The 15632-nt window shown below is 36.6% G+C and overlaps 1 protein-coding gene across 1 annotated transcript in view; it reads right to left on the bottom strand.

The window, feature by feature from the left end:
- The window catches only part of LOC124441001 (zinc finger MYND domain-containing protein 11-like), a 71196-nt gene that overhangs the window by 15125 nt on the left and 40439 nt on the right, over window positions 1–15632 (bottom strand). The window contains exons 9-12 of the mRNA XM_046991419.1: window positions 13383–13447; window positions 11038–11203; window positions 8608–9472; window positions 2898–2903 (exon numbers count right to left, since the gene is read on the bottom strand). Of these exons, the coding sequence (XP_046847375.1) occupies window positions 2898–2903; window positions 8608–9472; window positions 11038–11203; window positions 13383–13447 (1102 nt within the window). The remainder of the gene's footprint in view (window positions 1–2897; window positions 2904–8607; window positions 9473–11037; window positions 11204–13382; window positions 13448–15632) is intronic.

The raw sequence follows: 15632 nt of genomic DNA on the forward strand, positions 1-15632 counted from the left end.
AGGGAAGTGCCAGCTGTTTTATCAGGAAAAATGCTCGGTACAGTTGGAAACACTTAGGGATGAAAATTGGTGCAACATAACATCTCTATCACTCAATCTCCAATTTCAAAAAATATTCTAAGTTTTCACATCATGACTGGAAAACATCATAGAATATGGGTTACGTTTAGGGTTATGATTAGATTGAATCAAATTTCAGCTAGTATCTTATTGTTGAACTCGACTGCCTTTTTGATTCTCTTTATGTTAGCAAAATGGCTTCAAATCATAATATGCATATGACTTCCTAGGTCCTAATCCTGCGATGTCCAAAGTATTAGAAACCATGTGGTGAAGAAATGAAATTCATATGTTTTGACTGTATTTTACACGCAAGCGTTCGCTATTAGCAGCGCTATGATTCACTTGTTGCGCTTAGCATACAATACTTACCCAGGTGCAGGTGCGTTGTCATTTTCCCTCATTTCGGCACGTGTGCCGTCATTCAACATGTTGATAAATTATTGCAATAAGGGAAGGATTTTAAAGTATGTACGCGCGTACTGAGCTATTACCTCAATAAATGGGCACGCGTAATTTTAAAATTCATAATGAAATTTTTATCGTTATATAACATACAAGTGACACCCAACATAACCAAGAAACCAACCTTACACAACCAACAAGCCAACATTATACAACCAAGAAGCCAACCCTACATAACCAACAAGCATGTAGGCGTGGTGAGCTCTTAGCTCAGTAATGCTTTGTATTTGCATGCGTATATTCATAATTAATACTAAATTATTTATTGTCATTTAGTATAATAAAGGAAACTTGCATGAGGATAGTGATAGCCCATCTTTATCTGATAAGGAAGAGTCATTTTTACAAATAGAGCAAAGTCTTCGATTCTCGACTGCCAAGGCAAAACTTATGACAAAACTGCAAATAAAGTTGCAGAAATTAAATTCACAAATGCTGAAAACAGCTAAAGAATCTCTTAAACGTCTTTGCATATCCTCTCTGCATTTTCTTAACATTAATACGAAGAGCAATGTCTCTTCATCTTTAGATAAAGATAAAGTGTTACTGCCTTCATAAAAATTTTTTTTGGGCAAGTTGAATGAATATGAAATAAGGAATTGAGTATGTGCTAAAAGCTAATGACACGCGCTCACGTTTCGAAATCGTTCTCTTCTGGCAAAAATTATTCAACTACAGCATTATGACAACCACCAAGGTTGTCAAAACGTCAATCAATATCAACACCAACGGTCTTTCTCAGGACTTTAATAACCTGGACGATCTACAAACATGTAACAATGTTTTCGTATATCTCTGGCATAAATCCCATACAATGACTCTACACCTGGGTAAGTAGCGTATATGCTAAGCCTCACGGAGACTCACAACACTGCTCTTGTGTAGAGTATGTCCTCATATTTTCCCGATGAGTGACACACACAGTTTCCTAAAAGATGAGTTAGTTCGTTTTACGCTTTCTGTTAGGCACATCTGGTATAGTTTTTCTGGACGAAACTGCCAACAATGATTAACCTTCCTTATAAGATTAATCTGCTTGCCAAAAAGCATAAATAATCCAACTCATTTATTATTTCCTTGATGTCATCTTTGCACAAATTACCTTCTCTACACGTAAAGCCTGTTTTCCAATAACCACATATTGTAACGTATCGTAGCACAACATAGCGTATCGTAGCAAAATCAGATACGTTGAACGTTTTCCATTACTTCGGCAAAACCATTGAGTTCTATAATAACTGGAGCGGCTAAGTGGACTGGGAACTGTTGTAAAAAATGTGGAAGCTAAAGGACCTATTAATTTCCGCTGAAATATTCGCTTTGCAGAAAAAAGTATTATCGACCTCCCCCTGGTATTTTTAGTACATTATATAGAATTTTTTAAAAACAAACACAATATCTTTTTGGCATTTCTTTTGTAATGCCAATATTTCAACTATTCAATTATTGGATATCATAGTTTCCACAAAAAGGAGCATCTCGTTTCTCAAAAGTGAGATATTTGCCTTCTTTGTTTGTTCATCAAAGATTGAAAAGCAATTATGCACCTGAAAAAGCATAAAATCCGTATTAAAGATCGTATTTTTCAAAACTGACTTAAACGCCAAATATACTGATGTCTTCCTGTTTTTGTTTATAAAACTCAGCATACGTTTCTGTTATTTGTTAATGTATGAAATCGTGAATTTGCATATCAATTTGCAAAAAGTTTCCCTGACGCAAAATAGACCCTGCATAAATTTTACTCTGTGTGTAAATATAAAAAAGAAATGATCAGCTTAAACAGTACACATGATTTGGAGCAAGGCTTGGTATGTTCTATTTGCTGACAGCATGCAGGAAAGATCAGGTAGCAAAGATAACTGGAAGATTTCAATGACCAGGCAGAGTCTTACAAAAAATAATAAGACTGAAAAGATAAATGATTTATTGCCATCCCTATCCTGAATTATTTAATGTGATCATGGTTCAGAGTGTTGTTTGAGTGTTACTAATATTTAATACATGCAATATAATGATAAAACCTTAAAAGTTACTGTGCTATATATTTCTTCTTTATTTCATCTATATAGCGCAAGTATTTCTTCTATGGAATTACTTTTCATTATTTGTATCATTAAATTCTCTAATTGCGCTTTTCTCCTTGCCTCTAAGGTGTCCCAAGACTACCTTGGTGGCCGAATCTTCTCCTACGTATATGGGGCACAAAACGCGCTTGTTTATATGAGAGCCGGGATGGATTGACTTCCGAAACGGGAGATGAATGAGACCTCGGATTTTACACATTTTCTATAGTTAATTGTCATTTGTTTTTATGGAACCGCGGGACGTTTTTTGTCTCGGGCCGCTTAGTCGGGATCGATTTTTTTAACCGTGATCTTGGTCAACACGGGAAATTTTTTTGGTCGTATAAATGCTCAAATTTTTCAATATCCAGATACGAAACTTGTCAAAGTCAACCGGATATAAATAATTGTAGCAGCGTTGTATCAAATTCACAGCAGCATTGCGAGCAAACGATAGATGGCAGTCAAAGTTCAGAACCACCCACTGTAATTTCTTGTTCGAGTCAAATACAACGGAACAAATATGCCATTCTAAAAGTGAGATTTGTAGTGGCGGAATTTCTTACAAAGCTCACACGATGTAGTACGGATGCCGCTAAAGACAAGGGCTTTGACAAATCAAGGCTGATGAGACGTGATATGATGGTTTCTTATTCTGAGTTATTTTTTGTCACTGTGTAAAAACTCATATAAACGTGGGACGTATACAACCCGTCTTCGAAACATCCCGTCCTCCCTTCCGATGTAAATATTATGCCGCGTGTGTTTTTTGCATTCGAGCCTAGTGTTGCGGCTGAAAACTACTGTCGAAGTCTATGTCAAAAGATGGTACGAAGGTGGAGATTGTATTGTCCGGGTTGGAATGTGTGCTGCGAATATCATCCTCGCATAGCTTTTAAAGAATACTATTGTTGTGATAACGAAAATTGCTGTTCCTCTGGTATGGTTTACAATGGTCCTTATTTTTGTGTTCATCCACAAACCAACATGACCAACAACTACGTCAAGAAAAAATCTTTTGTCGTCTATTTAACTTTTCATGATTTAAATTTCCTAATAATTATCTGGTGGAACGATCAATTTATGATAAGGCAAAAGAATTACATTTGCGGGCGTTAATTCTGATTTCTTAATTAACAAAAGTTTTATAATAAAATCATACAAAACATCAACCCCCTCTCTCCCAGCATTGCCGTATGGCAACATCAATTTTCAAAACGCGTCCTTAATTGCAGAAACTATTATTTCTAGATCTGACGCCATATCTATAGATTTATACGTAATGTTATATTCAAGTACTTCTGCTTTAAATATTTAGGTAAATATGATCAAAGTAAGATTCGCAACTTTCTTATTGCTTTCCGCATTCTCTTTGTTCAAAAGCTTTTGCATATCGTTCTTAGAAACATCGCTGTTATTTGACTTTTTTCAAAACAGTCTTTTATAGTCCAGGCGGTGAGTGAGGTAGGTATCACCTGAGCGGGTAATTTACGGGAGTAGGACTATCTAGACCAGTTTTTGGCGTAGAACACGAATCCGCATGTTATTCAGTCCGACGAGGCTGCTTTTAAGAGTTATTTCCAGATATTGCGCAATTCAGCCTCATTTTCATGCAAAATCAAACGTTTTTAAGATTTAGCTATTATTATTAATAAAAACACAGACGTGATACCTACCTATTAATAATAATAAAAAAAGACGTATACTGGACCAGTTTTAGAATTAGAAGTGCAGTATAATTCAAATGGCAAGACCCTCCCCAATATAGCCTAGTTTTCATGCAAACATATTGTAATTTGATATAAATCTTAACATTAAATGTAAATCAACAATACTAGTTTTGATGTAGTTTCTTAAATAATTCAAATCACATACAGTACCTATAGCTGTATCATTCGTCGTCGTCTGAGTTGCAGCTGTCTTCTTGGTCATCACTTTCCTCATCGCTTTCCTCATCACGTTCGACAAGTAGCTCGGCAACGTCGTCAGGATATGCTTCCGCGATCCAATCAATGTTCAAGTTCGAGAGCTAACCATGGAACTGGGGATCCTCCAATGCCATAATTGGATGCTGTGCTTTTCTCCAAAGCCTGGCCACATAGTTAGCTCTGGTCACATGCTTTCGTAGGCTGCTGCTACATGGTGGTAAGAGAGAAAGGTTAACTACTTTACGCTCTTTGTTCATCTTTTTCCAGAAAATAGCTGGCCTTGCCTCGTTAACGTGTTCGATTTTCTTCTCTCCATACAAGAAGCATACAAATCTTTCCATGGCAATAAACATCTCCTCAGGAACATGCATTTCCATTCCCAACCGGCAAAAAATGTCCAAGAGCTCTGCATCTTTGCTCTCTTGTTTCCAACAGAAAGGCTTGCCTTTACGCAGAAAGCTTGCCACATAATCATTTCCGGTAAATGCATGGAGGCCAACTAATGCTTTCTTTTGTTGATTAGTTAGACTACACATGTTCAAGTGAAGGAGCTTTCGCGTCTTTCCAGAACCGTTGTCGATGTAGATTGCCACATTGCCGATTGGCTCCATTCCAAGTAAAATTATGGGAATATCGATGTCGCCGGAACTTGATCCTACCACACAGACTATTTGTTGACCATTGCTATGGTAGGATGCATGCTGAATCAAATACACGATCTTAGTATCAGCCTCTTCGTGGTCTGTTGCTAGTTCTCTTACACAAGAAGAACCGTTTCTGTTATCTTGAGGCAGGCGTTCCCCCTAGCGAAGTATACAACACGTTGTCCTCGTTGGTTCCTATTTTGAACCCACACTTCTTCGATAAGCTCAAAAAGTCGCTCCTTGTTGTTTCTGTTACCAAGGAACTTCTTGAAATCAGCTGGTACGCGCACATTCGCACTTGTAATAACAAACTTGTCGCCATCACTTCGAAGGTCGCGTTCACTGTTCTTTATCGAACGATCCCTGTACGTATCACATGCAACGTAAACGATGTTATACCGCATTGGAAGATCTGACAGCAGTCGTAAAGCAACATCTTTAAACGCGTTCGGTACCTTTACCATACTTCGAATAATAGCTGCGTTATCTAGAATATAGATTCTATGAGCATATTGATCGTCGGGAAATTGCGCGTCGTTTTCAATCAATGATCGTAGCGCTGATAGTAGCACTCTTTAAGTGCAACTGGGTGGGTCTTGTCCAAATTCTCAGACTGAAGGCAATAATATGCGCCATAACGTGCATAGTTCTGCTTGTTGGTAGAAAAGCAGAGCGAAATTAACTCTCTCCAGCAGTGAAGTCTCAGTTGAAAGTCATTCGTGTTAACTGAGAAGTGCAGTTCGTGTAGCCTTTCGATTAGATCCAAGTAGCTCATCCAGAATTGTGCAGTTTTCCCGTGGTGGTCCTGAAGACATTCCATCTTTTTCTTCATGTATTCTTCTTCGTACGCTCTGAATGGTCTTTGCGAAATAATATCTTTGCAATCCACGTCTGTTACGATCTCCTTAATCATTGTTTCCAATTCATCTGGACAACTACTGACTAGAGTTTCGCAAAACAGTCTCTCAATTGCCTCCGCAAAACATTCATGAATCCTCCAACTCCGATTGTAATGTTTCCCAGACAAAACACATTTGATTCCTCCGGAGGTACAGAGTCCTGCTTGGTGCACAACTTCTTCGAAACCAGCATCTTGCGTTTCAGCATTAAATGAACTTGGCAAATTCTCAATTTGTTCCTTGTGAATATATTCACCACCCAAAGAAAGCCGAGCACCTTTACTGTCTTTTAATTTTTTATAAGTATCTTCATTCACTCCAGTAATTATTTCATTTGTAGTATCAAGATGTTTGTAGTGTATCATACACTTCAAATTACTCATAATTTATTCATGTATTTCAACTCTTTAAGCATGGCCGCCATTTTGAAAACGAATAATATTATAGCGGGTAAGTACTTTATCTTTTATTAGGATATGGTCAATCCATAGTAAAACAAAATTTGTAAGTCTATAACAAGCCTTTCAAGTTTGTTTTCAGTTTAATTTTTTAAGCATCCCAATGAACTAAAGACTATATTTTTGCACGAAAACGAGGCTATATACTGGAAATATAGTCAAACACAGGTTTTTGGATAATTTTTTTGAATAGAAACGTCTTTCCAGTTTCAAAATTGTTCCAGTAGACGTGTTTTTTTAATTATTAATAATAATAGCTAAATCTTAAAAACGCTTGATTTTGCATGAAAATGAGGCTGAATTGCGCAATATCTGGAAATAACTCTTAAAAGCAGCCTTGTCGGACTGAATAACATGCGGATTCGTGTTCTACGCCAAAAACTGGTCTAGATAGTCCTACTCCCGTAAATTACCCGCTCAGGTGATACCTACCTCATCACCGCCTGGACTATTAATGGCATCCATAATTCAAGAACTATTAATTGTAGATATGACGTCATATCTATATATATCGAGAATTATTTGAAGGTAGTTGACCAACCAAAAGTGACATTGGTTAATGGTATAGTCCGTTGAATTTTGTTCGCTGCTGTTTCACTGTCAATGACAAATATGGCGAGACCTTTGGTTGCTATAGGCTTACATGACATACTTCCGACAAGAATTAACAAGATGACGCGTGTTAAATATTAAATTCTTCGAACTCATTAAGATAATAAGTTGTTCGTTGTGTAAGAATTTGCTAAATTGCGCAAATAAATTAGGTAACTCTAGCAAACCCAGGAAATGATTAATACTACTTGGAGCGTGCAAAATGGCTGTTGTTCAACAACCCACAATTCGGTTCAAGGACGAAATTCAACAGGAATTTTAAGAAAAAGTGTTGCTTTACATGAATCTTTGGTTTTTTATTTATTTACTCAAAAACGTAGCTCACCAAAGGCTTCAAAAAAGTGCAGTTTTCTCACTCCTTTTGTTTGCATATTTGCGTTTCGCGCTAATTTTCAAAAACGTCAACATATCGCTGATTGGTTAAAAACAAAATTCCCCTTCTTCCTCTTTGAGTTAAATTAGAACTTATACCTTTCACTTCTTTGGGCAAGTGGTGAAAATTGGGGCATTTACAAAGTGCTCTCACGCTTTTTAGATGGCAAAAATATAGGTTGCAATACATTAATAATGTATGATTGTAACATTATAATATGATGAAGTATACTTTAAACAAGCAGTTTCTACTATTGGTTTGTGGATGATTACATATTTTCATAAAAATACCATGACGCAATTGTTTTTGTTAATCTAGAGATTAAAAACTTGAAATTTTGAGATTCGGCACCACCACATTCAAAACACATCAATGCCCCTGGTTCACTACTTTGTACTTGTGAATTTCTTTATTTTAATTATTTAAATAGGCAAATAAAATCAATGTAAATTTTACTTTTCAAGATCAACATAAAGACTAATACACATATACAAAGATAAGCACGAGAATCGTAATTTTATGTTTGGAGGAACTCAAGATGCAATGTTGTTTAAAATTGTGTCATTATTCTCATTGATTTCATTAAAATATCTTTAGTTAAAGACGCACTAAATCATGCAGTGGTAGCTGAACCATGCCTTACACAGTAGCTGAATAAATAAAATTAACTGGGTATAACCAAAACTCTTAATCTCCCCTCCACTTACGATAAGTCTTAATAGAGTAACAAAATTCTTATTGTATCCGAGTTCTCCCATAGACTGACGTAAGTCGAAGATCAAAAGCTCACAAAATTCTAATCATAATTAAGTTCGATAGTGGTAAATTTTGCGATTTGAGCAGTGGTTAGGCAGACGAGTGACGTACGCTGTGCAAAAATGTGCACACACATTGTGCAAAAATGATCGCTTGGAGATGCAATGTTGACAACAAGGTGATCTGAAAACTAAGTGCTAAATACTACCGGTTGGATTTGAGAAATATACGAGGTTCCTACTACATTGCAGGCGATGTTGTTGCCAGTGAATTACTTGGCATTGTCGACTGCAGTAACTCGTGTTCCAGCAGCAAGGATACGACGCTTCTTGCTCGCAATTACAACACCACTGCTTACGTTTAGTTTCGCGTACAACGTCCCGCAAAATTTCTTCGTGTTCACGTTTTAATTTCGCCATAACGTTCTGACGTTCAAGATTCAAAGCATTACGTAGTTTGTGTGTTTCAATTTCGTGACAATGTATTAGACTGGAACGAGCGTCCTCGAGTTCACGTCGTCGCCTATGTTCGTAAAAAGTTCGAAGCTCGTTTGCCTCGGCAGCATTACGTCGCAGCAATGTGTTTTGAGATTCTTCAAATTCCCGCCGCCGGTGTTCAAAGTCTTTACGAATTTCGGCTAATTCTTGTTGATGACTCATGTGCAATGCTTTCTTTGTCTCCTCCATTTCCTGAAGCTTTTGCTTCACTAGAGTCTCGGTGAATTGTTGTCGTTGTGATTGCTCCTTTTCAAGAAGCTCTTGTATTTCTTTCTCGTGTTTCAAAGTGAGTTCATTTTTCACTTGATTTATATCTTCCTGTGTTTTCACTTCCCACGCTGATTTAAACTTTAACATTCTCATCTCGAGCAAACGATCAATGTCGGTGAAATCCTTGTTCTGATGTCCACCATTTTGTCCAGGTAGATTTCTCTCAAGGCTCTCCACTAGCTTTTGTAGCGTTCTTTTCGTATCTCCGTTTACGCATGCTCCGTTCTCTTTCACAGTACACAAGTGACCATACATGTCATCCTCTTGCTTAAGTTTTACCTTATCATTCGTGAGTTTTAAGTCCTGTTCAAGATCGTCAATGCGTTGCCGTAATTTGCCAATGATCATTTTGTTGTTGTCTTTGTCTGTTTGACAAGAAACTGACACAAAATAGCTGAGAGGTTCGTTTGAGAGAGAATCATTGTCCACGTCGGTTGTATCCTCCTAACAAATCATAAATACTTATTAAAATTCAGCGCCTACCACGTGATAGGATGTAAAGACTTGTTTCAGTATAAATCAAGTCTAGTTTTTCTCTCAATAAAGTGACTGATATTAATAAGCAGGTTCTTGCAAACTCCAGTCTAATGTCTCCACAGAAAAAAATGATCACACGTTGAACCTTGAGTCCTAAATATACTCCAGGCTAGTGTTTTTAGTAAGGGTGATTTTAAATTGAACTTTGAGAACTTATATATTCCACCGTGGAGTGTATTATTGAACTCAATATTAACATTCTCAAATCCAGTGTGTTTTAATAACTATTCTAGTTTCTAGAAATTATTCAGGATTAAGCCCTTATAAACCGAGCGCGAGTTCTTTACGGAAAAATATATGACCAAAGTTTTTTTGTACAGACTGATTCCGTAGCGCGAGGTTTGCATAATAAGTCAGAGGTATTTCCAATAAAATATTGTCCTCGTTTTTTACAGGTTACCTTTCACTTCTCCAGTTTTCGTCAATAAAAATAAATCGTTTGAAATGGCATCTGGATAATCAAACTCATTTTCCGAGTGTTGTTCCTTCGACTCAAATTCGTACATGGTTGTTTGTTTCGTTTTTTTTGCGTTTCGCTGTTTGCTATACGAAGTTTGTTTACATTTATTTGTAAAATTACGTGTTACCGGCAAAAATATTTCTGAGCCAATCAAAGCGCGCCATTTAGCCGGAAAAGCGAATGGCAAACAATAATGAGCCAATAATGCATTTTCTTCCACCAGTGTAGCGTTTTTATCAGGAGCATAATGTCAAATCTAAGGTCAATATATACGTTGTTTAAAACCAGAACACTAACCCAACAATTCTAGAAAGAACTGTTCTTAGAGCTAAAAGACACTACGCATTTCGGCAGACTACTCATCAGGTGTCAACCTTTACTTCACAGATTACTATTTTAAAAATTACTTTCGACAACTTCCAAGAGCATGAGAGCCTTCAAATAATTTAGCAAGTAACACCGACAACGCAAGAATCGCATTACTATGCGTAACAAGTACCATTTTCATTTGGGGCGTAGGTAGGGAGTGTTGCCAGATGAAATTTCTAAATATTTAGGTTTGTCAAAAGTTTACAAAAATTGTAAAAAGTTCATATCATATCAAATTTTTAAGATTGGAAAGTGCGGGAATACATCGGAAAGGAAATCGTGCGTGATTTTCGAGAATTGTCCATATACGACAATTAATTGCCCAATCATTGAACTTAATACTTTCTTTATTAAGATGATGAAAATACTAATTTTCAATGTTCATCAAACGTTCACGAAAAAAGCAAAATGTCAAAAACCTATGAACTATGTTCAAGATCTCGCAACACTGGCTGGGGGTCCTCAATTTAATGAAAAAACTGTAAGCGCCAGTCACTAGGCGCAATGATCTCATTAATATATACGAAACTTGGCAAAATTTGCTGTACAATAAACAACATTTGTGCAAGCTACATTTGTGCAATACATACATTGTAGCTACATATTAAAAAACATCCTTTTGAGCAAGGATTTTAATTAATACCTCTTCAACTGATTCAATTTTAGGCTTTACATCACCGCCATTAATCTTACTAAGCTCGTCCTGATATTTAAGAAGTTCCTGGTAACCAAGCAACCAGCTGCGCGGTCTTTTCTTTACATCCGGCTTCTTCGTTATAGGAGCGATGTTACGACAACAAACCCAAGCTCTGAAAGATGTAAAAGTTTGATCAGAAAGTCCCTCCGGGGACTTGGGAAGACATTGGTGTCCGGCCACAAAGAGTTTCTGAGAGTAGGAGTCCCTTAACAAAGGACACCCACAAATTTGGTTTCTTTCTTGATTTTGTGTGACATGCATGCATGGTTTTACAGGTTGTACAAAATTTTCAAATCAATAAACATTAACGGACCTATCTTTCATTCCCACGTGATGCAGTTGAAACAAGAAAACAAAATAAAAACGAGAAAATGTCAAGTAGTTTTAAAACAAATTTTACAATTGTCCGTGATCACATAGCGAGTGCAACCAGTAGCTGTTAAATGCTTCAAGGAAGAGTTCAACATAACGGTCGGACACCGGGCATTTTCCAAGAAAAACGTAGAAAAGCCGTTTATTGCTTTATCTGCACGGACATTAGGGCATCCAAGCATTTAAGCTTTCAAGCAGAGTTCATTTAACGGTCAAAGACTGGGCAATTTCCGAGGAAAAATATAGAAATGGCCGTCTATTGGCTGTTCTGCATAAACATTATGGCTTCCAAGCATTAAAGCTTCCAAGCAGAGTTCAACTAAGAGTCGACTAACGGGCATTTTCCGAGAAAAATGAAAAAAATAGGCTTTTATTGGTTGTTCTGCATGGACATTATGGCTTCCAAGCATTAAAGTTTTCAAGCAGAGTTAAACCAACGGTCGGACACCTGCTGAAAAGTGCACCATTTGCTAAACCCCATGTCACCATCAAAGGTTGTCATTAAGTTTTAGAGTGGGGGGTTGTATCAAGAAAGTTAACGGTTAGGGTTAAATATCTTACTAATATACTAGAAGGGGTCATCACAAAAACTCAAAAGATTTAGCAATTCACTAAACTACGTTTGTAACGGTATTTTTCAAAAATGGTCGACTGCATTGATTTGTAGTACACAGATTGGCTTCTATTAGAAGTGCAGTGACGGTGTTAGCTTGTTCGTGTATATGAACAAAAACTTTAGTGTTGGTCTTAGTAATACTTTAGAGTCTAAAAGTCAAATGATATAATTAATTTGAAATTGGAAGGAAAGGACATTTATTAAAACAAATCAATATCTAAAATTGTGTTTTCTTAGCAATTAGAAAATGTACAAAAAAGTTACCATTGGGCATTGATGACAATTAGTAACATTTGTCTAGCTGGTTAATTTACTCTAAGTGTCGCCGCATGTGGAACAGTTTGCATCATAAAAAAAGTATGATCATCACCTTTCATGTTTACGTTTGGACGCCATTTCAGTGGTATCAACTTTTTGCTGCATAAATGTTTTCGTCAATCAAATGAAATTCATCTTTTTCATGATTGTTGCTCTGAAGCAGGATCGAAATAACTACTTTAAAGTTTTAGAAGTCACAAGCCTTACTAACGCAGTCACGCAAGTGTGTCTCCTTTGACAAGTGTGTCTCCTTATCAGGTGATTGGGGGTAAAGTAGACGGCGATATATCGCGGGTGACCGGCTTCTATTGACAACCTTGGCAATCATATAAAAACAACGAAACTAAACTTACTGTTATGACGTCTGAGTTGAGGGTTTTAAGAATAGTTGATGACCAATCATGTTCGACACATTGGAACTGAAATACATGGAACGCTGCCGGAAGCAAATAATTGAAGCCAAACCTTACACCCAAACACACATGTGTAGTGTTTCGAGATTCTCTCGCGGAGTGAAGATTGATTGAACCACACACGCGTGTCTGGGTATAATCTCCTTTGTCTGGGTGTAAAATTTGGCGTTAAAAAATTATCAGGCTTTTCTCTTACAGGTAGCGTTCAAAGTATTTTAGTGCAATAGTTCAACCACAACGTTGATTGGTCGGACATGATGTCATACCAATTTTAAGATTTATATTGAACTCTGCTTCCAAAGCCACTGCCAACTCCAAGCTGGGTGGGTACGCCTCTACACCCGTATATTTTTGTAGGATGGGCTAGTTTTGGTTCTCTGAAGAATCCTAACCACAATCGAATCATTGCTCTTTCAGTTAGATAGGATATAGAATAAAATTTATTGCAGCAATTCCCCATTTTGTTCGCCGGGGTTATAAACGATTTATATGACTGAATAGTTAATACAAAAACAAAGAGATGGCAAGGCACGTCGGTATACATAAACTAATTAAATTATAATAAACGAAACCTTTGATGACGGGACTCAAAAAAGCGAACCAAAGCTTTAGTTTTATCTTCATTCCATTTTAATACCTTAAAACACAAAGACAAACAATTTGTAACAAGGCATTAAACACGTCGGCAATGATACACAGTTTACAAATTTGAGATTTTACTTTAATAATTTTATTTAAAAATATATTCATTTTACTTTGCACTTAGCCAACTATTAAGTTTAATTGTGCTATTTTAATCTACGTTTACACTACTCCGGCTCGGTCTGAAAATGGTGCAAAAACGTCACTGTTACTGGAGGGATACGACCACAATTTCTAAACGTGGTCACACGAAAACGGAGCGCTACGCAGCGTTGTGTAAACAGCAAGCCGTTGATATTTCGCTACACTTTAAACGATACTATTTTTTTTTCAATTCGTCCCGCGTTGTAGCTCATAATCGAAAATCTAGTTGTAAACACCCGCAAAACTGTTGCAGAATTCAAACGGATCAGTGTAAACACAGTCCGATTCTGCCGTCACTTTTCTCTCCAGAGTAATGTAAACGTTGTGTCACTCCCATTATTTTATAGTGAAGAAATTTATAGATTTTACAGAGAACGAACAACGAAGTATTTATAAGCATGACCAAACTTGCATGCTGTGGCTACGCTACTGGTTTGCAATAAATGTTATACAAATTCTAAGCTGCATTGGGAGATCTTGGGTAGGTCAAAATAAATCATGCAAGCTCATTCGGAATCGTTTTTTAACAACGCTGTTGGTTAGAAATTTCAAAGAATATTTATGACTAAAATAACTCCCAATAGGATTTGCCTTAAAGTACTCTTAAATGTAAATATATTTTCAATAATGTATTTTGACCTAACATGGATCCACTGCAGTAAGGAATGAGACGAAACTTATTTCATCAGCTTTTTCTGTATCCGTCAGTAAATTTATGACATCACGTCACTTGGGAAGCCGTGGGTGTCCGGGTGCCAGTGCACCCACAACATTTAGAGTGTGGGTGTTCTATATAGGAAGGACACCCACAAATTTAGCTTCTTGGATGAAAATATATAACATGTTGCATGTTGAGTTTTTGCAAGCACACTGAATTTTCTAATGAAGGAACTGGCACCAGCAAGCTGGAAATTTCAAATGGTTTAAGCATTGCCGATATATGCAAATAAATTGTATGTAATGCATTTTGGACAATTTTTGTAATATATGCCGAAAAAGGAAGAAAAAACTATCAAAAATAACTAATATGAAGCAGTTTCATTACTATTCTAAGTTTCTCGCATTATCATATTGCGAACATAGAACACACAACTTTTGAAAGCTTCCAAAGCCTCTGCATGTCTTGATTTTGAAAAAAACGAGAAAAGAATTAAAAGGGTTAAACTTTCTATTAAACATATCATATATTGAACATTTTTTGAGTCGTTTTGATCGATCATTGCCCTCGCCAATAAAAAACAGAACACCCTAGTGATGAAAATAGTAGCTTTAAGCAAACATCTTAAAATTGAAAAAATATGACTTAGGGAAAATAAATGTAACGTGACGATTACTTTTCTACATTAATAATTTACTTTAACATACCCTCGACTGTGATTGGTTGATTGCAGTGCAGTTTATCTGTAATTGCACTGTGAAAATGTTTAATTGCACAGTAAAAAAGTGCCATTGCACTGTAAATACTGTAACCAGATTGGCTGAAAAGCAGTGAAGCCAAAAACTTATTTTCAATTTAAAAAGGACATGACGGTAGTTGTAAGTAATGAAAGATTTTCACAATTGCCATCGTTTCACATTCAAGAATTACAAAATAATGCAAAAAATAAAAACAAAAGAACAAGTACTGTTTTTTGGGTAAATGTTTTTAACAGTTAGGCCACGTAACGAGGCTTTTCTGAAACGATAAATAGTAACGAGGCGAGACAGAGTTATAGACGGTACAGTCAAGAAATATCCTTATTATTATTAAGTACTAGTTTAGTTTCTCATGTAATTATGGCCAAACATGCACTCGTGAGCGTATTAAAGACTGTAAATTTTCTGCCATTTTGCTGCAGTCTTTAAAGAACTCACTCGTGCATGTTTATCTGTAATCGGACTCGAAACTATACTATTACGTTCCTACACTAATTGCATTCAATGTTTGTGTTTAGGGTTTGAAAATTAGCAGTGACTTATACCAAGCCCGCAACGTTTGGTCGTGACGTCAAAATTAGCAGTGACGTATACCCAGCCCGCAACGTTTGGTCGTAACG

The sequence above is a fragment of the Xenia sp. Carnegie-2017 genome, unplaced genomic scaffold (assembly GCF_021976095.1).
Source record: "Xenia sp. Carnegie-2017 unplaced genomic scaffold, XeniaSp_v1 HiC_scaffold_20, whole genome shotgun sequence".
Taxonomy (NCBI): domain Eukaryota; kingdom Metazoa; phylum Cnidaria; class Anthozoa; order Malacalcyonacea; family Xeniidae; genus Xenia; species Xenia sp. Carnegie-2017.